Source organism: Rhamphochromis longiceps, linkage group LG11 (genome assembly GCF_057381845.1).
Source record: "Rhamphochromis longiceps isolate RC_006_pf linkage group LG11, R_longiceps_female_GT1.1, whole genome shotgun sequence".
In the NCBI taxonomy this organism is placed as follows: Eukaryota; Metazoa; Chordata; class Actinopteri; order Cichliformes; family Cichlidae; genus Rhamphochromis; species Rhamphochromis longiceps.
This window is the reverse complement of record NC_140567.1, coordinates 19281440-19306536: the sequence shown is the minus strand read 5'-3', so window position 1 is coordinate 19306536 and position 25097 is coordinate 19281440. Positions and strand designations below refer to the sequence as shown.

At 39.8% G+C, this 25097-nt stretch overlaps 1 protein-coding gene across 1 annotated transcript; it reads right to left on the bottom strand.

Moving 5' to 3' along the window:
• Window positions 1-1838: 1838 nt before the first annotated feature.
• On the bottom strand, window positions 1839-5595 carry LOC146658892 (sialic acid-binding Ig-like lectin 14). Its single transcript, XM_085422627.1, has 9 exons — window positions 5536-5595; window positions 5023-5373; window positions 4135-4425; window positions 3158-3406; window positions 2782-3042; window positions 2587-2677; window positions 2292-2384; window positions 2078-2147; window positions 1839-1994 (listed from the first exon to the last, which is right to left on the bottom strand). The coding sequence occupies exons 1-9, from the start codon at window positions 5582-5584 to the stop codon at window positions 1959-1961; spliced, it is 1491 nt and encodes a 496-aa protein (XP_085278753.1). The 5' UTR covers window positions 5585-5595; the 3' UTR covers window positions 1839-1958.
• Between the last annotated feature and the right edge of the window lie 19502 nt (window positions 5596-25097).

The following is a 25097-nucleotide window of genomic DNA, read 5'->3' as shown; positions in this document are numbered from 1 at the left end:
GGTCTGACCGTGTCTGTTATTGATGGAACATTTAAGAGTCATCAAACAGTAACAATTGAAGTTTATCTCATAGTAATTAACATAAACCAATGAATCAATCAATTACTGCAAAATGCAATCACCATTTTAAAGGTTTTTGAAATCTTGATGAAAATAACCAAAACAAACAGTTTTTAGTTGTGAGGTTTAAGTTTATGTATTCTCCAGAAAGTTTATTTCATTTTGATGTTGTCATATGTCATAAAGTTTAATAAAATAGGCACATTTATCACCTGACATTGAACTCTGCAAAAAAGAAAACATTTATTACACCATGGGCCAATAAGAACTTCATTTTAAGTGATATATGAATGAATCACTGCATTGACCCTTTTCCTTTGATTAATTATTTAAACACCACTTGTTCTTGATTAAATCAAATTAAAATTAGATTATTTTTTAATGAGTTTTATTATAAAAAATGACAAAGTAAGAATAGAAGTTAACATGTTTTAGTCCAATACCTGTCTGAAGATATAATTTTCACCTAGCAACTGAACCGTGGTGGACTTAACTGTGGGATCCTTCCACAATTTTCTTTTATGATTTCTTATGGGCAAACACAGGAGGATGGGAGGGGCGACAAGGACTAGTTTTAAGTTTGAATAGGGTCAGTGTCACTGAGCATGAGGTGACAACCTGCACCCACCCTACAGAGGTTGCATAGTTCAACTTCTCCAGGATGACACACACACACACACACACACACACACACACACACACACACACACACACACACACACACACACACACACACACACACACACACTTGATGATCATTTTGTATTGCACTGTCATTTTCTGGCCCGTACTAATGTTTCAGTAAGTACTGAAGGAGGCCAGTTTATTTAAGAATCTTTGTTCTTACTGTCTGTGGTAACTTATGTTTAAAATAAGCTTTCTTTGTCACAACCAATTGGTTCCAATCAACTGTGATAAATAAAAATATCGTCTGTACATATACAGACCCTCGAATTGAACATCCTGAGCAGGTGGTTAGGATTGTGGAAGAAAAAATAAGTTAGTCTGATTTATATGCCTTATAATTAAAATGAAGATTTTTAATTTAACATCTACTTTAAATACATATCTTGAAAGGAGTGACACAGACTTTTAAAACAATTGGCTTCTGGCTAAACCTCAACAAACATGTTTGCATTGAGGGTAAAAAGTGGAGTCATTTCAACCATGCCAACAATCAGCGTACTCTTTCTTATTATTGATTTTTTTTCTTGTTGATTTTTTTTGTAGCTCCTTAGACCTGAGGACAGCACACATTTCTTGGTTTTTATCTCAATGGTTGTTGCTGATTAATGAATAAACAGACCAGACCAGGGTGATCAGATCACAACGCACTGCCATGAGAAGTGGGATAATGAGATGAGAGATAAACATCCAGTCTAGTCCCACATAAAGTGGGAGATGTGGTCACCCATATCTGTTAGGCTGTTTGTAAGCATTGATACTATTTATTTGTAATGCATATTTAATTAACTCACAATGTAGCTAATATAAGATTTAAAATTGACACGCTTTCCTGAGTATTTTCTCCAGTTAAAACATTAACAGCTACTATGTATTAAATGTCATTTTTTATGAAGAGGATTAGAACACCTTGTGCTGTTGTTCAATAACTAATCACAAAAACAATAACGATAAAACAGCTAATAAACATATTTAGTAACTTGACAACTTTGTAATTACTGCAAAACTTTAATAGTAATTTTTCAAAGCACATTATTTGATCAGACAAACAAAAGTACAAAACAGAAATTCTCTTAAACAATATTTTACAAGGAAATGTGAATGACAGATGACAGGAAAACTGATATAATATGTATGTGGTATAAGATGAATATAGCACTAGGATCTTTTTTTTCCTTGACTCCGACCTGACCGCAGCTGGTCTTCCACATATATTACACGTTGGCGTATACTGATTCATCCCAGTCAGTCTGCACAGAAAAGACTGCTTAATTCACTCCAGTCTTTGACGCATGATTAGATTAAATTTTAAAAAATACAAAACTTTACCTACCTCTGTGTTCCCATACACACTGTCATTGCCGTAAATGTCATTGCAATGGACATCCTCATAGTTCTCCTTCCTGTACAAAGAATGCAAAAAGGAAACAAGTTTGGCTTTTCCCTCTACACACAAATTATATCAAATATTCATCATTCATGTTTAATAAAGAATAATGTTTTTTTTTTTTGTTGTTTTTTTTTTTACTGATTTGAAGAATTAAAACCTTTTTGTTTGGGCATAACGAGGGGGCTCCGCAGGTCTGTCTGACCTCGTGGTGCTTAAGTCAGATTTTGGCGTGCCGTCTGATTGCCCCCTGCTGAAATTTAAAACATCAGGAGAAAAACTAAGACTTTCCAAAACCTCTAAAATACAACATTAGCATAACATCGCAACAATTAGAAGCAGATAAATATTGCTTTATTTTATGATCATATTTAAAACAGGTATTGACATTTTACATGACTTGAACTTATACCTGTTAATGTTTTAGAGTGTGTAACTTGTCCTTAACAACTTACCATTTTTTAACAACTCCCACTCCAATGGCTATCAGAATTATCAGAACAATCACACCTGCTCCAGAGGCTATGAAAATATTCTGCATGTTGTCTGTTCAAAAAGAAAACACATTGAATATTTTTTGTTTTGCCATGTAAATATAGAGTGATTATAATCTATGCTGTTTTCTTGAGATTCAAAGTTTTTTTTCTTACCATTAACAGGTAAAAAGAGTGTGAGATTAGAATTTCCCAACGTGTTGTTTGCCAGGCAGTGCACAAACTTGAAGGACCCAAAGTCTGTCTGCAGAGTCCCAGTAGTAACAGAGCCATTTTTCTCTACCTTGCTGCTTGGCAGGACTCTGTCACCAAGAACAAAATGGACCGTGCTGGGAGGCCTGGATTGTACGATGCAATCACACTTTACTATGCCGTTATATGAGGAGCACTTAGAATAAGTCTCAATGTCAGGGGCATCTGTTAAGACAGCAGATATAATTAGGATCTAGCAGATAACCATACATTTATTATATATGTTTGAATGAAAAGAAAAATCTCTTCTGTTGTTATATTTCTTGTATTGTTTACTTACATAACACATTGAGCTTCAGGGTGCTTGATTTGACTCGTCCTTCCTTATTGACAGCAGTGCAGTACACGGCCTCTGAGTTTCTGGAGACATTTGACATTGTGTAGGTTTGCCCCTTATTCAGCAGAGCACCAGATTCACTGTGCCACTCATAGCTGCTGACAGGGTTTGCATCACTGGAGCACTTCAGGTGTGCAGTCTCTCCCTCATTAACATCTGACTGGTACTCGACCTTCACATTCACTGGAGCATCTGCACAGAAACATTTAATCCTTAATGTTACTGTGCAGCATTTTAGTTTATTTTTCATACAATCAGGTCAAAGCTGAGCTTGTTTCAATATTTTGACGTGGTGTAGCAATAAAAGAAAACTTCAGAAACCAAAGAGATAAACATAAATGTTATGACAAAATATCAAAGCCAATGTTACATATCAACCAGAAACATTTTATGATTTTTTTCTGTTCAGATTTTTTAAAAAACATTTAATTTTCAGTCTCTTTGGTTTCATTATTACATTTTTTTTGCCCCGATAAAAAAAAAACAACTAAAACTTTATATAAAACTGTGTCCCATCTTTTAAAAAGTTCTCACTAAATTACAGCATTTACAATATTTAAGGGATTCTTTTTTAATAATAATGGATTGGATTTATATAGCGCTTTTCAAGGCACCCAAAGCGCTTTACAATACCACTATTCATCCACTCTCACATTCACACACTGGTGGAGGCAGCTACAGTTGTACCCACAGCTGCCCTGGGGCAGACTGACAGAAGCGAGGCTGCCATATCGCGCCATCGGCCCCTCTGGCCAACACCAGTAGGCAGTAGGTGAAGTGTCTTGCCCAAGGACACAACGACCAGGACAGAGAGCCCGGGGATTGAACCGGCGACCTTGCGGTTACAGATGCGCTTCCCAACCCCCTGAGCGGTCGCCCCGTTTTTAAACATCAACATGTTGTTAAAGCTGCACACTTACATTTTACTTTAATTGTCTTGGATGGTTCCCGCTGCTTTCCTCCGTTGTATGTAACTCTGCATCGTAAAGGTTTGTTGTGATCAGTGCGGTCTGAGCGAAAGGCCAGAGTAGATGTTGCTTTCCACTGGCCATTTTGAAGATTCTGTGTCTGAAAATGTTGCTCTCCAGAGTGACTCCAGTGGAAATCAGGTGGATTTGTGGGGCAGGAGTGAGACACAGAGCAGAATGCAGATACAGTTTGACCCTCCTTTACCTCTTCTGGCACAAAGAAATCAGTGGGATTTGGTTCACCTGTTTTAACGAGAACACATGAACATCATATAACTGCTGTAATGCAACACATGGCACTTGACGCATGTGGCAGTTGATGTCATGTTTTATAATGACTGGGCTTGTCTTTATTGATAAAACATGAATAAGAGTCCATTGAGGTGACCAACACAAAAAACATTAGCTTTTTCACAAAATCTAAGAAGGAAAAATGTGGGAAAAAAACATAAAAAAGATATTTCCTGCCTCATTTAGGTTGTTGTCCACAGGAAAAAATAAATAAATAATTTATTTTGCTTAAAAATATAAGATTTTAAAAAAGTAGGGGCTTCATTTGGCATGATTTTCTTACTGTGTCTGCACTTTTCCCAACCAAATTATAATTTTTGTAAAAAAACAACAACAACAACTTGTTAACTGTGTGGTAACATCACACATCTGCTTAAAGAATTAAACCTATTTTAATACCAAAAATGAAGAACCTGAAAACATTTAAAATTAATTTATATTAATTGAGCACATATCTTTCTGAAAATAAAAAAAAGTCTAGAAATAAAGAAAGGCTTATGAGACCCACAAAATGTCATTTTTTACAGTATTAACTAAAATTTTACTTACCGATCATTGAAATAGAGACTTTGTTATTAGAGTAGGAAAACTTGTTTGGACCTTCTAGTTCAATCCTGAAAAAGAAAGGTCCGCCATCACTTTGCTGAAGATTTTCAATCATCAGAGAACAGTTTTTCTTGCTGAGGTCACCCAGAAGTTTTGTTCGTCCCTTATACTTCTCCATAGTGTTAGACTCAGTTGGATGATAGATGACTTGGTCATCAATCCTCCAAATCCCTGTGAATGTATGGGCCGCTATATCTGGGTAGTTATAAGAGCAGGGGATCACCACACATGACCCAAGGAGACCTTCCACTGAGGATGGCACATCAACTGTCCAGGATGATTCCGTTTGAGTGGCTGCAATAAATTGCGCAATAAAATGGAGTGAAGTGAGGCGCAGAAACAGGACAATCGATAAGAGAAAGAACGCTTAAATGCATGAAATAAAATGCACATTCCCCTGAATTAGTTCTAGAATTTCTGAAAATAACTTCATACAAAACGCAGAACATATCATACCTTTGAAGCAAATGCATATGAAAAACACAAGCCGCTGTAAAGCATCCATCTCGTCTTCTAAAAATTAAAGACTGTGTGGGTGCTTTCATTTCCTCCAGGGGAGAAGTGAAAGGTTTGGTTTCCTTCCTGCTTGTATTAGCCATTGCGTTCGCTTTACCACAAAGTCTCATGCATGTATAATGGGGAAAGCTTGTTTTATTAATTTATCAATGGACATACACACAAAAAACTCACCAGTTGACCTAAAAAACAATAGACCACAAACTATGAGACCAAAAAAGCAGCAAATGAGAGGCTTTACATAGCTGTTTAGTAGGCATGCTTACATTTTACAGACCATGTATGATATATGCAGTACATTGTATAGAAGCATCAGTAAAGCAATGTGTGTCAAATACTAACAGCAAATTACCAAAGCATCAAATTAAAACAGTACACTGTGTCGTGTGTTTAACTGGTTCTTACACAATCCCAGAAAGAAATAAAAATTTTTTGCTTTCATTTCACAAAAAAGGGTTAGTTTTAAATCGGCATGTTAGTCTCATTTCCTCTTCACACTTTGAGAGACGAGACAACTCATATACTTGTACCAGCAGCACCAAGGCTCCTTTTGTTTACTCATCACAACTAGGTTTCTTCTTGTGGAGCTGTTAACGTTAAATGAATTGGCCGCATAGTCATTTATGGATCCTCCTTTAGAAAAAAGTATTTCACACATGTATGGATACACCTTGTTGCCACAAGAAGAGAAGGAAAGCTAAGAGTGTGGAATGTGTAATATGTATAATGTTATGTGCAATGTGTTATGATTGGCAGATGGACAGAAGGAGGTTAAATATACTGTGTGTGCAGGACACTAGTTGGAAGTGAAGCAAGGGCAGAAGTATTGGATGTTGATTTGATAGGTAGAGAAATAGAGTAGCAGTTCTGTTGATTGTATGCGAATACAGATGTTGCTGGAAATCAAAGATATGATATTGAATGCTGTCAGAGAGTATGACCCACGACTTGGATGTCAGTTTGAAGACAGGTGAATTACTAATTAAGTTAAAAGAAGTGACTGCCCTTGTACATATACTAGTATTCTGTGTCCACTCTCCTCTGCTCTTCTCCCTCCACACCAGGGGTGTCGAACTCATTTTGTATGCCGGGCCCATACAGCCCACTTTGAGCTGAAGTAGGACGGGCCAGTAAAACTCCAGCGTAAAGAAGTTACACATTTAACAGTTGTTCTAAATGATTTTAAAAAAGCTGCAGTAAGAAAAAGTTCTGTTAGCTCTGTTTGTTTGTTTTTTTAAAACTGCAATTGTAAAAAACTCAAATTTCTAAAGGGAAAAAACAAACAACACTGTGGTGTGAATAAGGCACGACGGGACCACAGTTCCATGTTTTGAGCCATCTTTATTTAACATTTGCATCAAACAACCACAACCCCACACCAACCCCTGAGTCCCTGTGTTTTAACACGGCGGGTGTGATTGCGGATGCCGTGCAGGTGCGTCCGCAAGGCACCGCAGACCACACCCCACCACAAACACAAAATGTTCTGTCTTTCACAAAGTTACATAGGTTTCATTGCTTTTGCAATTTCCCATATGGAAAAGATTTATATAAATCTTATAAAGTTTGTATCTGTCTTGTGTGAAACTTGTATGAAAAGCATACAAGAGTGAAAACAGATATAAGATCCCTTGAAAATTTTTATAAATGAAACTTGTATGTTTTGGATACTTACTAAAACAAAATATGAAAGTAATGAGAAAGTGGCCACTTTCAATGAGTAAATCATATAAGCCTTATATGATTAGGCCACATCTTATGCAAGTCTTTTATAAGATTTTACTATTTCTTTTCCATATGGGTTCCCATAATTTGTGAAAGGTAAAATTGTTGAATGTAATGTAGAATAGCAGAATTGCAATACCGACCTTCTTGTCTGAGGTCACTTATTGAAAAAAAGAAAAAAAAAGGCAGCTGACAGCACTGTAAGCAACGATAGACTGGCATGTAAAAAGCAACTGATTATAGCAGAAAATATCAATTTTTGATGGTAAACTGATCTAGAAATGAGAAATAGAGCTGTGCACGAAGTGTGAATTTATCATGGTGGAAGCAAGACTGCCAAAGTAAGAGGGAAATCATGACAGTGTTTTTCAAACGTGGAGTATAGCTTTGGTCTTATACTTTGATGACATGGTTATCTATGTTTCTTTATTCGCTCTCTGTCTCTGTGTTGTGTTTCTCATTTTATTTTGGCAGTCTTTGTCTCACATGCATTGTGTTCAGTATCACTTCCCCTGTCTCTTTTTTGTCATGTTATGATTTGTTCATCACGTCTTCCCACCTGTTGCCAATCACCTCATTATCCTGTGTGTGTGTATTTAAGTCATCAGTTTCCCTCTGCTTTTTGTCATGTCATCCACTCTTGCTGTCTCTCCCTGGTTTATCCCAAGTTCCTAGTTTCAGTTCCCAATTCTTAGTTTTTGTACATTTATACTTACAATGATTTTGTTGGAAGTCCAATCATAGGGATAGGGACAGGCTTAGGGCGTCGGGGGGTTCCCCGGAGGCATCTTCCTTGGGGGGCTCAACCCGGGGTAGCGGTCACGTCCGGTTGGGGGCTCTGTTGGCTCTCAGGTGACTGTTTCCTCGCGGCTGCGTGCAGCGGGGCTAGGGGAGGGTCTGTGCTGACGGACGTGGGTTACTGACCTGGCAACCTGGCTGCCCCTGGGTGGGTCCGGGATGGGCGTGAGGTTCTGGGGGCGCTCCGTCTCTGGGCTGGGGCCCTGGCCGGGCCTCGGGGGCTTGGGTCCTGGCTGGTGTGTTGCCGGGGTTGTGGGCGGGTGGGTGCATGGGGGCCCGGCCCTGGAGCAGGGTGCCGCCGGTGCGTCGAGCCGCCTGGGGGGCTCTTCAACTGGTGGGGGGGATGGTCACATCTTGCAGGAGCTTTCTTCTCTTCAGGAACTCTCTGCAGGAGGGGGAGATACAGGAGAGGTGGAGGAAGATCTCAGCCTGGGCGTTTACCGTCTTATGTAGTCTGGAAGATGTGTGGATGGTGGGGTGGGTGCAGTTTTCTCTGTGGTGGGGTTGGGTGGACTGTCCAGGGCTCTGTGGAGCCGGAGGGCGCTACTGCACTGGGCCCCGGTCTGATGGGCCTGGGCCCCCCTTCCCTGGCGGGTCGCGAAGGATGGGAGTGCCTACTGGGGTCAGCGGGGGAGCTGGCCCCAGGGAGGGGTTACCTGCCCCTCCCTTCCTTCCCTCCCCATCTCCACCTGCCTCCCTCTTCCCGCTCCTCCACAACCACCCACACATGCAGGGCCTTGGAGTGGGGGTATGTCACCAGGGTGCAGAGGAGGCTACCCCCCCCCCCCCCCCCCGTCCCCTTCTGGCTGCCTCTGCCTCAATTTTATCCCACAACTTAGACATTCACATTATTCACACTCTCATTACACATACATATAGGATCTTGGGGGTGGGCACAATCACGGAGTCCAAATTACCATCAGGGTGTATACCTCACCCCTGACGTCATTGCCCACCTCTCAATTTTAAATACACTTAGTCATTGAGGGCTAGCAGGAGGGACCATGCGCTTACCTGCTGCTCCTTGGCAGGTAGCTCCAAGCCCTCCTGGGTTTTAATTGCACCTTAGAACACATATGCATCAACACTACAATGAGCGGGTGGAGGGAGGTTTGGAGTCTTCTCCCACCCCCATTCTCTGCGGCCTGCTGGAGCGGGAGGGCTAGTAGGAGGAGTTGGCCGTCCGACTGCGGTCTGGGGTGTGGGGCCTCCCTGCTGCTGCGGAGTCGGGGTGGTCTGCCTCTCCCCACCGCAGGGAAAAGGGTAACACCACCTGGGTCTGGGTGCAATTCCCCCCTCCAGGGGCAAGGGTACCTAGACCCGATTTGTAGAGTACGCTTGGGGAGTGTGATTGTGTGTACAGCGTCTCTTTATGTCTGTCTCCACGTTGGTTGAGTGTGGAGTGAGTGCATATGAGAGCATGAGGGTGGGAATGGATGTTTGTGTCTGTGTGTGCCTGTATGTCTGTGTCTATATGTCAGGTTGGGTATCAGACGCCACCTCTCTGGGGACACCTCAGGCCCTCCAAGGTTTGGAGGCCTATCTCCACCCACCACCACTTCCCCTGCCGGTGGCGGACTCCCTCAGGTGTCGGTGTGTTGGTGGTTCTTTGTGTCTGGGGGTGGGCGTCCGGGTACACACCGGCTCACTCCTTGGCGGCCGCTTGTTGGGGCCTGGGGCCTGGGGCTCGCTCGGGCCCCTTTGGAGGTGGGGTGCCCCCGGCCTCTCGGCCTGGGGCTCGGTCACTCAGGCACAGCTGGGGGCCGGCGGAGCTCACGGGCGCGTCACTGCAACTCCCCCTGACTTCTGCTCCGCGGCTGCTGGGCGAGCCCTCATCTGGGACTCTCCTCAGCTCTTACTGGAACAGTGGCGCGGCTGCCCCTCTGTTGGTCTTCCATGGTCTCTTGTGTTCTGGGGGCCTCTGGATGTCTGGAGTTTTGATCTCCTCCACACCTGCTTCACGCCCTGGAGGACGGGGCTGTGGCCCCCCCACACCCTCTAGCAGATTATTACATGAAGGAACCTTTTAAAAAACAAAAAACAAGCGCATCCATGCTCACAGGTGTACACACGGGTGATCACACCCACAAACTACACCCTTTTTGGCTCCTACCTCAAAGCACACTGTGTTCTGTTGATCTTATGTGCTGCACAATAATGTTTAACATTTAGTATTTACTGTCATATTCCCATATATCATTGTGATGTTGTTTATTCTATTACTCTTGTTCTCTTCTGCTTGCTTTCTTTTTTCTTTCTCAGCAGGTGATCCAGGTGATTGATATATGCATTTTTTTTTTCTCTGCCCGTTCTGTTGGTTTTTGTCTTTTGCCCTTCTCCCCCGTCCCTCTTCTCAGCTGTTTCTCTTTCCCTCTTTCTTTCTCCCCTTCTTTCCCCCAGTCAAGTCTGTCCCGTATTCAGTAAGTGAAAATAAAATAAACAATAAAAGGTGAATCAAATGGACCATTACGGCAAGGCTGGGATGGTCAGTTTGGTAAAGTAAATCCGTTGGGCATCTTTCTTTGCCTTTAGACAACAATTCTGATGGCAAAAGAGCCAAACGGGACAGGCCAAAAAAAAAAAAAAAAAAAAAAAGGAAGTCCAATCATAGCCTTGTGCTGGCCAGTTGCAGACACACTGATGGTCCTTTGCTGGCACATGTGTGGATTACCGCTGACAAACCTGGTCTGGGCCACCAAAGGGCCGTCATTCTTTGCGGTATGTGGGCCGTGTGCAAGTTGTGAGCAGCCACGGACCAGTTGCAGACACACTGCTGGCCCTGTTCTGGCCCAGAACAGTTTCAGCTCTGGCCCCAGATGTCAGCCTAATGTGTACCCTAATTAAGCCATGCAATAACAACATGTGCATAATAGTGCAAAAGTAACATGAGAAAACTCTGTTCAGACAGTGAATGGACTGATTCTTATATAGCATTTTTCAACTTTCCTAGATTACTCAACGTGCTCTATACAACATGCCACATTCACCCAACCACACACTTTCTCTTAACTGAGTGCTTCCTAACTACATTCACGACATTCAGACTGGAGAAGCCAGGAATCGAACCACTAACCTTCCAATCAATAGATGAACTGCTCTACCGCCTAAGCTACAGCCACCTGCTGTAGGTGGTGACCAGCTTCCAGGGAGGAATGCAAACTACCACGTAATTAGAGTGGTGATCTGAGAGACTACAAAGGTCACAAGAGAACAAGATAAGTTTAACATGGAACTAAGCACAAGAAGCAAAAGACCTGCTACAAACGTGTGGTTAGTTGACCACCTGGTGAAGAAGAAATGTTGCCACTGGTCTTGAATACTGCCTGTATATTGGCCTGGATCTCCAACAGGTGATTATAGCAGGTGTTAGACACAGTAAGCACAGAGAGAGACTTATTCACACTCACACTTACCCAACTGTATCCCACTGGGAGGTTTGGGAGAGGCAGAATGGGTGGAAATTAAATGTGTGCATGGGGATATTTGCAAGTATTCTGTAGTGCCACTGCAAGTTAAGTTCAAGAGAAAATTATAGACATACAGCTGTAATTAGCTCTTGCCTTACATACCAATAAATCCTGGGAATGGATTTGCCTGGGTTTAATATGTTAATGGGGTAATGTTTAGGGGTGCAATCTTGACTGGCATGTACATGAAGTGTCTGCGCTGTGCTTAGTGGTGATGTGACATCAGCAGACACTGACTCCGGGAAGGAGGAAATTCCATTGGTTCCGGTTACTCGCTCCATGAAAGATATTCCACTGTAGTGGACGATACTTTACGCCAGGGGTGTTAAACTCATTTTACATTGTGAAAAACAGAGGTTTTATTAGAGAAGTATTTTGCAACTTGGCATAATTTAGGAAAAGTTTTAAAATCTTTGGTATTAAATAGCAGAAATTAGGCTTGTCAGAGGTAGTTTTTTTGGAAAAAAAACAGTAATACGCAAGCGAATAAGGCAGTAAATATAGATTTTTTTTATGGGAAACTGGTCTTGAGAGAGGGGGGGGGGGGGGGGTAGAGCTGTAGTTTTCAGATGTGAAGCATAGTTTCGGTCTTTTTATGCTGCTGGTTCAGCTAATTTTAGTTGGGGAGAGACGAAACCTTGAGTTTCATCTCTGAGAGACAACACCAGCATTTTCATCTCTGTGGCATGTGAAGCATAGTTTTGTTTTTCTTTTGCTGCTGGTTCAGTAAATTTTGGTTGGGGAGATGTAGTATGAATGGCCATAAGGGATGTTTTTATCAGTAGAAAAAGCTGTAAAACGTATGAGAATACAATTAAAAGTTCGAAAATTATGCAAGTGCTTGTTTGTGGTGATGAAACAAGTTACAAATGGCTTCAAGCGCACGTTCAGGCCTGCGAGACTCCTTTAGACACTCAGACACTGAGCCATGGCTTTGTGGTACATCCAGACATTCCTGCATTTCTGTCATTCAAAGGCACTTTGTATATAGTTACTTTTATGCAATATTCAATACTAAATACTTTATTTCATAAAGGCCTTATTTGAAAAAATATCTTTTGCCCTCCACAACAGAAAAAACCCAGTCTGCCTTTGCATATGATTGGCCGCATGCTGTGCCCATCAAAATAAAGTCCCACCCCTGTCTACCCAGTTTCTCAGCAGGACTGAAGATTCAGCTCCAACATAAACGATTAATAGTTGAATTGAAGACATGTGAAATTAGCTCAAGGGCTGGATGGGCCATACGTCTCACACCCCTGCTTTACACAAATGACTGCACCTCAACAGACCCATTCATCCATTGTCTGTCAAAATAGTCAAGTGTGTGTGCCATGATGATCATCTGACTCATCGAGGATTGCAATGAGTCAGCAGACTGATGTAGGGTTGACCATCTGGCTCTGTGGTGCAGTTAAAACCAAGCCTAGTATGTTCAAAACTGTAGTGATGACAGTGGACTACAGGAGTGGCCCTTCTCCATTATCCCGCCTCACTGTAGTCAACAGCATTGTGTCTGCTGTGGAAACCTTCAGGTTTTTGTGATCTACACTCTTCCTGTCTGTCTTTTTTCCCATGTAGTAGTGAAAGCTTATCTTATCTTATCTTTTGACTAAAAATACAAACTTCAGAAAAACCCATTACAAGTATTGCAAAAGCACATTTAAGTGAAAACACACATTTTTTAATTCAGTGATTGTATATGATTACTCTGTGCACAGAACTCTCAACCCATGTGTTGCCCCAGCATTACTATCGACCACATGAGGCAGGTCACCACCCCAGCCACAAACTGAGGGCTCAGAATTGGTGACACTCTGCATGATAAGAGAGACATAGTGTTGGACCAAAAGTGACTCTATGGCCTACAAACTATGTCTAGATAGTACTGTAAGACAATTAAATGTTGTCACTTAAGAAATAGAGTATTTAACAAGTTCACCCTTTGACCTTCATCACCTCTAATGATCAATTATTCAAAATGTGTCCGCCTACAAGATTTGTTTTTGGATAAAGTTCAGTGTTATTGTTTGTGCCTTTTCATGTTTTCAGTTTGTAAGAAATAATTTTAATGGTGCAGATTCACTCTTGTGGAGTCTTTATAATCACATACAATTATTTTTTCTGGATATTCCTGATTTTTTCATTTGACTTTCTCCCAACCAATGTCACTAATTTTCTTTACTATTCTCATGCATGTCATCAAAAGGTTGTATGTTTTGTAATTAAAGAAAGGACTTTACCTTTGTCCTTATCTTAAGTAAATGTGCTCAGAGGAGTGACAAAGAAAAACAGTAGTGACCGAGAATTTTAAGAGTTGGCTTTGTTTCTTGTTAAAATAGAGTTGGGTCAGGGTTTTATTTATTAGTCATGCTGATCAGTTCCTTATTTTATTTATTTTTTCTTCAATAAAGCACATACATCTTGATCGATGACCAGAAGGAAAGGTTTGTTTGAGTGAGACAAAGTGGAACATGTTACTAATGATGAAGGCAACTTTACAAACGTTAAAAAACGAAACAAACAAACTATACAAATGTTTGCTTAGGTTTTTTCTGTCAACTAACCAAAGACAATTAAAAAATAAAAATCCCTGTGATACGGTGGCCCCTAGAGACAAAGCACGTACAAACTCCAAAACACTTACAAAATACAAAACACATGCAAAATACAAAACACGTACAAAATACAAAACACATGCAAAATACAAAACACACGCAAAATACAAAACACGTACAAAATACAAAACACGTGCAAAATACAAAACACATGCAAAATACAAAACACGTGCAAAATACAAAACACGTACAAAATACAAAACACGTGCAAAATACAAAACACTTACAAAATACAAAACACGTGCAAACTCCAAAACACGTACAAAATACAAAACACATGCAAAATCCAAAACACGTACAAAATACAAAACACGTGCAAAATACAAAACATGTACAAAATACAAAACACTTACAAAATCCAAAACACGTGCAAACTCCAAAACACATGCATACCCCAAAACACATGCAAATTCCAAAACACAACGGAAGTGCTCCAGGACGCTAGGGGCAGTGTTGAGCTTTTGTTACCTAGTAACTACACAAGCCAGGAAGTACCAATGACCGGATTTGGGGTCTGCAGCCTTAAAGGCCGCATTTTAAGGCAGATTATGTCACAGCGACACAACGAAGACTGTCCCAATTCACAGCCTGCTCAAAATGCGGCCCTCAAATGCATCCTTAATTTCCCTGAATTTTAAGGATGGGTCGGTGTAGCCTTCATGGCCCAACATATCCCAGACTTCATAGCGCGGCGGTGGTGTGGATAATTTTGCCGAAAAAAAAACGGCGGAAGCGGAGCGGACGAAGAGTAAACTTTCAGAAGTAAGTACTGAATATTATGTCACTTATTTATGCGCAAATGTTTTTATAATGAAGAACATTACAACATTACTGTTGGCAACATGTCGGGAAAGTTATATGACATTTGTACTAACTTGGTTTTAAAGCCTTTACTTCAAAATATTCGCCGTTCAATAGCTGACTTTAATCTTACAGAGAATGTGATGATTTTATGCGTAATTAAAGTCAGTCATGTCAGTCAGCTGACGGTTCATTCGTTAAGCTGAAAGAAAGATGCTTTAATCACAGGAGTCACACATGTGTCCACTGTACCATCTGGGAACTCTTCTTGTTTAGCACTCGTAATGACACAAACACTAAATCCTCCTTCTCTGGTGCTGTTTTGTAGCAGTGTGTACACCTGAGACTGTCACCTGTCTGTCCTGCACTCTCTCTCTGTTTCTTTCTCTCTGATTGTGGAATAAAAGTATGAACATGTGTTTATAAGTCACACTTGTGTTTGAATCCTGCAGCTTATCACACATTTGATTTCTATGTGTGACACGTGCAAGTGTCCAGAGTGAGGACAGACTGAGGGACCCACTGCTGCACATCATCTGTGAGGCTTTGCACCCCTGATGATCCACCAGGACAATCTCAGCAGTATGTGAGGAAGAGGAGGAGGAAGAGCCAGCAGCAGCTGACAGATGGAGAGAATAGACAGACTGTTCCCTGTTTGTGAAGGACTGCTAGAAAAGTTTAAAATAACTAATTGTCTTTCCTGAATCAGTCTTATTAGGTAATGTTCAAATAATTTTATCATTCCCGTGTTTTCAGTGTGGGAGAAAGTACTCAGGGCATTCAGGTTACACACTATGAAAGGCAGCAACAAGTTTAATGTTCAGAAACCTAAAGTATGTATCAGCAGCAGAATGGAACTAAAAATAAATGTTTGTTCCAGTTCTATGAAGCTTTGAGTATTTTGGATTAGTAGCACTGCTGTGTTTGTTGCATCATATTGCTGTAATTGTTTATATGCTTTATATATTCTGAGGTAAGTTGATCTACACTCAAAAAAATAACTCTTTAAATGAACATAAAAAAATCATGGAAAGAATTTCCACGTGATTAAATTGCTTTATTTTAGCACCATGCAATTCTGTTACTCCAACTTAATCCACTCAAGTTGGACCAACTTAATTAAAGATTGATGAATCAACGTATTTACTGCATTTTGATCCAATATATTTTAATAGTGTTGATCCAACTTAAAGATTTTTGTTCAAACTCAATTCAGTAGGTTTTCTCCAACTAATTTACTAAATTTGGTCCCAGCTTAAGTTAATTGAGTTGAACCAACTCATACAAATTAAGTTATTCCAACACAAGTCTTTAATGTTAATAGAAAGCAATTTAATCACGTGGAAATTCTTTCCATGATATATTTTAAGTTAATTTAAAGAGTAATTTTTTGGAGCATTTAACAAAGTCTAGAGTCTCGTTAACATACATTTCACTATTACATCTAAAAGGTAAATAAAAATTTGTCATACACATCTTTTTGTTTTCTCCAATTTATTGTATTTATAGCAAATTTCACATAACGTGAAGAATACATCGAATGCAAGTTATATCACAGGAAAAAAAGTAGTGGAGATGGTGGAAACTTAACCTGTTCAAACCATTTTTTAACTACAATGAACGGCTGAATCAAGTGATTTTGAAGGTCAAAGAGATGCACTTTCAAAAAAAACAAATATCACCAATTTTGTGTATCTCAAAACAGCAGCTAATTGTTATTTACTAGCTAATCTTAAATGACTGTTCAGTACAGAAATGAAGCCCAAAAATCATGTTTTACTGTCCTGTGGTCTCAGCTTCAGATACTTATCAAATCACACAAAGCTCTTGTAGAAACAAACAAACAAATGAAAAAAAAATGTTCTCCTTCATTTCTGTCAAAAAAAGTTGTATGACACGTTTCCAGCTGTTAGTATCATGGTTGCTAGGCAACCTGGGAAGCGCGACGGAGAGTAGAGCCCATGTGTTTGCAACAAACTTGCCGTTTATTTTGCAAATCGAGCTCAACACTGCCCCTAGCGTCCTGGAGCACTTCCGTTGTGATTTGGAGTTTGCATGTGTTTTGGAGTTTGCATGTGTTTTGGATTTTGCATGTGTTTTGGATTTTGTACGTGTTTTGGAGTTTGCACGTGTTTTGGATTTTGTACGTGTTTTGGATTTTGCACGTGTTTTGGATTTTGTACCTGTTTTGTATTTTGCACGTGTTTTGGATTTTGCATGTGTTTTGGATTTTGTAGATGTTTTGGATTTTGTACCTCTCTTGGTGTTTGCACGTGTTTTGTATTTTGCGTGTGTTTTGTATTTTGCGTGTGTTTTGTATTTTGTACCTGTCTCGGTGTTTGCACGTGTCTTGGATTTTGTACGTGTTGAGGAGTTTGTGCGTGCTATTTGGAATTTGTAAGTGTTTTGGAGTTTATACATGCTTTGTCTCTAGGGGCCACCGTACTGTGACAATGTTCTTACATGTTAAAATGGTTCGTGCACAATGACAAAAATAGAATCTTTTTAACTTCTGCTTCTTTTTCACACAAAAAACCCCCAGGCATCATCCATTTCAAATTTGTAAATTAGTCTCATTTCCTCTTTGTGAGCTCGGAGAAAAAACCACCATTGATGAGAGATACTATGACCAACACTTCATATACTTGTACTAGCATCACAGGGCCTGTTTGCCGTTACTTCATCATAATCCAATATCTTCTTGTTAACCTGTTTTGCTGATAGCATGGTTCACTGTTAATTTAGTGAATTTGTGGATCTTCCTTCCAAACAAAGGCAAGGTTAAGTGTTTCACATGTATTTGTTGCTCACTTAGAAATGTAGTTCATTGCGAGGGAATCTGTGAGTGAGTCTTATGTCTTCAACTTCTGTTCCCTGAAGGAGATAAATGCAGTGTTGGACATCATATCCCCCACATGTCCTGGCTGAAATTATGTCAACTCACATCCTTTAAGGCAGATGACCTCTAGTGTTGGGTGTATCAGATTCCCAAATAATAAGTTACTGTAACTGCATCACATTTAACAGTAATCCAGTAATGTAACACATTAATGTACTAAATTCAGTAATTATATTAAGATTATACTTATGTTGTTACTTGCATTACAAAGTTTCTTCAGTTATCTGTATTCTGAGTGTATTGAAAGGAACTTTTGAGCACAACTTTTGAGGAGTGGTGATAAACATATTTTTATTTTTATTGTAAAAAGTTGGATTTAAATCAGGGGAACACGGAGGATGGTCCAAAAAAAGTGATCTTGTTCTGGAAGAAGTCCCTTGTCGTGCAGGCGTTGTGTATTGTAACATTGTCCTGTTGAAAAACCCAGTTGTTGCCACACAAACGAGGGCCCTCAGTCACGAGGAATGCTCCCTGCAACATCTGGACATAGCCAGGGACTGTTTGACGCCCCTGCACCTCCTGAATCTCCATTGTTCCACTGAATTAAAAAGCACCCCAGTGCCAACTGCAGTGCAAGTACACCCTGGGGCTGCAGTTGGCACCAGTAAAGGCCTTAATTTGTGTCAAGAATAGTCCAGTGTCTTAACGGACAGACAGTTGGATCAGAACTGTACAAGAAACATTGTATGACCTAATTGAAACTGGAATTTATCTTGGTGTGCTGGGACTACTGTCTAAAGTTTATATTGTGAACTTATAATTAAATAACAATGCCTTTCAGGTAATTTTACTGGGTAACAGAAAAGTAATGTAACAAGTAGTCTAACAAATTATTTTGTGTAGCAAATAATTACCCAACATGCCAGATTACTTTTAAGAAAAGTAACAAATAATGTGTAATACATTCCTTCTTTGAGAAACAACCCCAACGCTGATGACCTCCACATCATAGTCACCACGGTCATCCCTCAGTTAATAGCCAATCTTCTAACTGTGTGGGCCATCCCTCTCCACCGGGGAATAGAAATTACAGACATAACAATTTGGTACTTTGGTCAGTTCACTTGGGCAAACACATATAGTAGCTGTACTTTTCTAATCACACCCTCAGTCTGTAATGCAAAGTCTTAATCACTAAATATGGTGACATGTTTTTAGTTATCAGTATCGATTATAGCAATTGCCTTGTCCTAATTTACATAGGAAAATGACCTGGTAGTTTATCATAACCAAAAAAATGTTAGCCATATTGAATGTTTTAGGACTCTCATTACAGTCACAGGTGGTAAATATTGAATTTGTTTGTTTTGTTTGTCTGTGAAGGTTCTCAGTCATCCAGGTCATCGTAGTCAAAGGAGGTTGCAAAGAAAAGCATCTGGACTTCTTTAAGTTGCTTGAAGACGTTTCACTCCGAGAAGCTTCTTCAGTTCTAAGGTCAAATGGTGGAGAGTCACAGATATAAACCTAGTGGGAGAAACCCCCCACAGAGGGACAAAAGGACCCCCTGATGATCCTCTAATCGCCTGAGCCAAGGTGTGAAACAGGGTGTGGGTCCCAATCAGCCAGAGTTTCGGGTGAGCTCATTGTGAAACCTGGCCCCACCTTATCATGCGAATTCCCGAGGTCAGAGTGTGGGGAGGGAACTCAAAACTGGATTATAGATGGCAGACAGTTGGTGTGGTAAACCACCGCCTGGGGAGGGAAGTTTGTTTTGTTTGTTTTGTCAACTGACCAGAGAAACCTCAAAAAAGACTCACCAGTCTTCAGCTGTCAATAAAGTAATATTAGACAACCCAATGAAAGCAATAAAAGGAAAATAGGAAGAGAGTACACATTTTAAATCTTAATTTTAATCTATAACAACAAAGACTGGACCTCATATTGTATGTGACCATTGTTTGTGCAGAGCACTGGATTTCTTTTACTTACTTGCCAGCATGCAGTCAAATGACATGACTTGTTGCATGATTTCTTTTCACACTTCTTTTCACACTCAAAACCCCCTGACCCAGTATATTTTAAATAGATCAATTCTAAATAGGACTGGTCTCATTTCCTCTTCATAAATTCAGAGAGACAACTGCCTTCTGAAGAGAGATTGAACAAAGAAGCCTTCACAAAGCTGTACTAGCACCACATGGACTATTTGCTGTTACCCCTTCACTCATCACAACTGGATATCATCCTGTTGATCTGTTCTGTTGAATTCAAGCTGAATTCAGTTTGATAACTCTTCTCCACACAGAAGGCATTACAGTTTTACTCAGTCGCTTTGGCTCAGTTCTAACAGCAGAAAATTAATTCTCACTGGTCTTAATGAAGCTCTCAAATCACTAACATATTTCCTCACCCACATCAGACATTCTCATAGAAACAACTACGATTTCGCTGCTACATATATTTTCCATTGTCTTGCATTTCTCACTTGCAGCTGACAACTCATTAAAAAAATTTGCACTTTTGTCAGTCACAGTTCAGATTGGTCACTTTTCTGAATACTGTCCAGCATTACTTTGGTGTTTTCAATCACATTACTTCAAACTTTTTGTTGAAATATCTATGAAAGAGGAAGCACAGTAGCACTCTGTCAGCGGTTTTCTTGCAACAAATAGAAAATTGAGTCTTGTGTCACAGCTTCCCATCCAAATTTGCCTTTCAAGCACATCCCAAGGACTCTTCAATGAGATCTGGTGACTGGAGACCTGGGGCCCGTTCTTCGTACGTCGCTTACTACATCCAAGATCAAATGACACATCCAAGACCAAACCATCGTGCTAACCGTGAGCTCGCTAATCCGGTTCCCCGAACACACCTGCTGTTGACGATCAGTACAGCTGGATGAAGTAATGTGAGATCACTGGGTGTCGTAAAAGGGGCTACGCATCGATAGTAGAAACACTGATCGGCAACCCTTTGATTGGTCGGCGAAAATGTCGAAGGAGCGCGCTCGGTATTTTTCGGCAGCAGAGCAAGAACTCTTGAGTGAGGGATTTCAGGAGTTTCAGAGTTTAATCAGAACGCAAGGGAACACTGCAAAGGGTGCAAAAGCAAGGAGAGAGGGCTGGCAGAAAGTTGCTGACAAATTAAACTCGTAAGTAATTTAATAATAACAATAATAATGGAGTGGATTGATATAGCGCTTTCCAAGGCACCCAAAGCGCTTTACAATGCCACTATTCAGTCACTCTCACATTCACACACTGGTGGAGGCAGCTACGGTTGTAGCCACAGCTGCCCTGGGGCAGACTGACAGAAGCCAGGCTGCCATATCGCGCCATCGGCCCCTCTGGCCAACACCAGTAGGCGTTAGGGTAAATTTATTATATTACACTATATTATCCAATATCATATTACATTATATTATATTATGTTATATTATATCCCCTTACACATTAGAGCCACAACAGGACCCACTAGAACATGGGAACAAGTAAAAGTGAAATATAAGAATATTCTACAGAATGGTAATATTTATCACTTATATTGCTTTCCGTCTCTTGGAAAGAGACCCTGAAATAATCTGTTTGTTTGTTCATAACAGCAACCAAGAAAAGGGCAGAGCAAAAAAAAAGACAGGTGGTGGTCCTGCACCCCCTCGTCAACAAGTTGGTTAAGTGAATAATACCCTCACGGGAATATCGATATCTCTCAATGAGCACACTGTCGCGCTGAGCTAAAGGATCCTGTCTATCCCGCAATATACGCTGAATTCTGAGAACTCTCCTTATCAATCTTGCACCTTCCGCAATGGGCTGCTCGCATATACAGACAGGATATGACTGCGACAGACTTCCCAAATCCACCTTCGCTTTTATACCCGTGGTCTCCCATCTTGATTACACGAAGTAATTTCCAATTACTACTCTGAAATATGAATTACATCTGTAATAATCACATACATGTAATAGAATGTTAATAGTACATTTCCCTTTTTTAGGAAATGACCTGTATGTATCTGTATGAAATCAATAAATGGATCAAGTGCTGCAGGATCAAGTGCTGCATTATCTTTAGTTACATTGATAATATTTATTTATGGTGAAACAGTGGTGGAATATCGCTGTTGCTTTCGTATAACTGAAGCGGACATACCTGCGTGGCCGCGATCTAATCCTGTTTACATAAAGTGAACCTGCTCCCGAGCAGGTTTACGCTTACGGCTCTGTTGCTATGGCAGCAAGTCCCGGATGAGCTTCGGGGAACCGAACGATCCAAGATCAGGCGAAATCGTCAACAATCAAATCCAGCTAACCTACTTAGCGAGGTACGAAGAACGGGCCCCAGATGAGTTGTGGTGTATCTAATCTAACAGGTGTATCTAATGAAGTTGTTGCTGAATATAGATGGAAATCCAGAGGCCAAAATGTCTAATTTTGTCATGCCCCCTAGGGTGGTTGAAAATGGATTAATGGATGGATGGAGATAAAAATGCAGTGTAATCCCACATTAAATTTGGACATGTGGTTACCCATATCTGTGAAGGTGTTAATGTTAATGCTGATGCAACATGTTCATGTAGCACACACAAAGAACTCACAACATTCCTAACATACATTTTATGGATTATATTTCCACATATATTTCTATACTCTTAAAACATTAAGAGTTACGTGTTCTGTCATTCTCATAAAGACAAAAGGCACATCTTCTGTTGTTACTGTCTAATTAATAACAAAGTCAATAATAATCAAACACTTATAAAAACATATTCACTGGTCAACAAATATTGAAATGGTAAATTTTCAAAGCATATCACATCAAAGCAAAGCACAAATTGGCCTTTCCTACATATACTGTCTATGTTTTAAAAGAAATTTGAATTACAGAAAATAGAAAAACTGGAATATAATACTTAAGTTCGACATGATAAAAATACACGGAAAAAAAGGCCATGTTGGATTTACTTGATTCCATAGTGGACATTGGTTGCACACAAATGTTTTGCTTTGGCAGAAACTTAAACACATGAGTTAAATCAACACAACGTATTCATATTCAATAAACCTTTGCATTTTGTGTTCAGAAAACGCGATTGAAGCATGATCAATAAAAAAAAAGAGATCAATAAAAACTTGGGTAAATGGAGTAAACTAAATTTGACATTGTGGGGAAAAGTGAACACAGTTAAACTCACTGTGGTGGTTGTGGCACCACTCATCAACTATTATACAGGAATGCTGCCTATGTGTATCCCGCGACGGATGTTGCAAAGCTACAATAATATGATAAAAGATTTTCTTTGGAAGGGTGGTAAACCCCATATTAACATAAATCGACTGTCCCAATCTAAGAAAGAAGGGGGACTAGCCCTGCCAAATATAGAGTATTATAGCATCTCTTTTGAAATGGCTAGATTAGGCAAACATTGGGCAGGGAAAAACAATATAGATTGGATTTTAATAGAACAAGAGCTTGCATCTCCATTCACACCAATTGATATTTTATCACAAAAAGTGAATAATCACAGTAAGACGCAAAACCCTATTTTGAAATTTTCGAAAATAGCATGGTTGGAGGTGCATAAGAAATATAAACTTGTGCCATATGTACAGAAGTATGCCCCCTTGTGGTATAATCCTAAAATTAAAATTGGTAAGCAGACTGTTTACTGGACACGATGGCTGCGAAGAGGTATCAGAACTGTTAGTGACCTATTTGAAGGGGGTGTTTTCATGTCGTATGAGGATATTAAAAATACGTTTTGTTTAGAGGGTAACAGTCATTTCTGGAAGTATTTGCAAATAAGAAACTGTTTAAAAGGAGGAGTTACAATAACATGTGAAAGTAACCCGATAGAGAATTTTAAGCTACTACCCCCATTTCTGTGCACAGCTGCGAAATGGTATAATATTTGCCCATGGATTAAAAATAATATAAATAAGAGCCTGGAAAAAGCATGAGAAAGGGATCTAGGGCGTACAATGGATGAAGGTACATGGGATTCTATATTGTCAAACAATGGATTATACATTAGGGAAGCCAGGGGGAAATTACTATTATACTCCTTCAAGGCTGTATAGAATGGGGATTGGTAGAGATGACTTGTGTTGGAAATGCCAACAAGCCAAAGGTACTCTGATACATGCCCTCTGGGAATGCCCGCTCGTTTTTCCAGTTTGGAACACTGTACTGAATTATTTGCAGGGGTGGACACTTTGTAACCTACCCAGATCACCTAAATTGTGTTTACTAGGAGACAAAGGAGAGGTGCTGCAATTAAATAAACACCAGTTTAGAGTGTTAAGTACTGCATTGGTAACATGTGCCCGTGTCATTTTGGTACACTGGAAGGACTCCCATATTCCAACGCTTAAAATGTGGAAAGACAGAATGATTGGGAATGTTGCATGCGAAAAGATCCTGGGAAAAATACATCATGTGACGGAAGCTGCGCTGGGACAGTGGGACAATTTTTGCACCTACATGTCTACCTGACTTGGACATTTGAGCTTAATACAACATATGTTTTGTTTTGTTTTGTCGTGTTTTTTTTAAAATTTATTTATTTATTTATTTTTGTTTGTTTGTTTGTTTTTGTTTGTTTGCTTCTTGCTTTTGGTTGCTGCATCTCTGTATTTGCTGTTATAAAATGCAAAATCTAATAAATACTTGAATTATAAAAAAAATGTTAATGCTGATGCAACATATTCATGTAGCACACACAAAGAACTCACAACATTCCTAACATACATTTTATGGATTATATTTCCACATATATTTCTATACTCTTAAATCATTAAGAGTTACGCGTTCTGTCATTCTCATGAAGACAAAAGGCACATCTTCTGTTGTTACTGTCTAATTAATAACAAAGTCAATAATAATCAAACACTAATAAAAACATATTCACTGGTCAACAAATATTGAAATGGTAAATTTTCAAAGCATATCACATCAAAGCAAAGCACAAATTGGCCTTTCCTACATATACTGTCTATGTTTTAAAAGAAATTTAAATTACAGAAAATAGAAAAACTGGAATATAATACTTAAGTTCGACATGATAAAAATACACGGAAAAAAAGGCCATGTTGGATTTACTTGATTCAATAGTGGACATTGGTTGCACACAAATGTTTTGCTTTGGCAGAAACTTAAACACATGAGTTAAATCAACACAACGTATTCATATTCAATAAACCTGTGCATTTTGTGTTCAGAAAACGCGATTGAAGCATGTTTAGATGAAGTAAG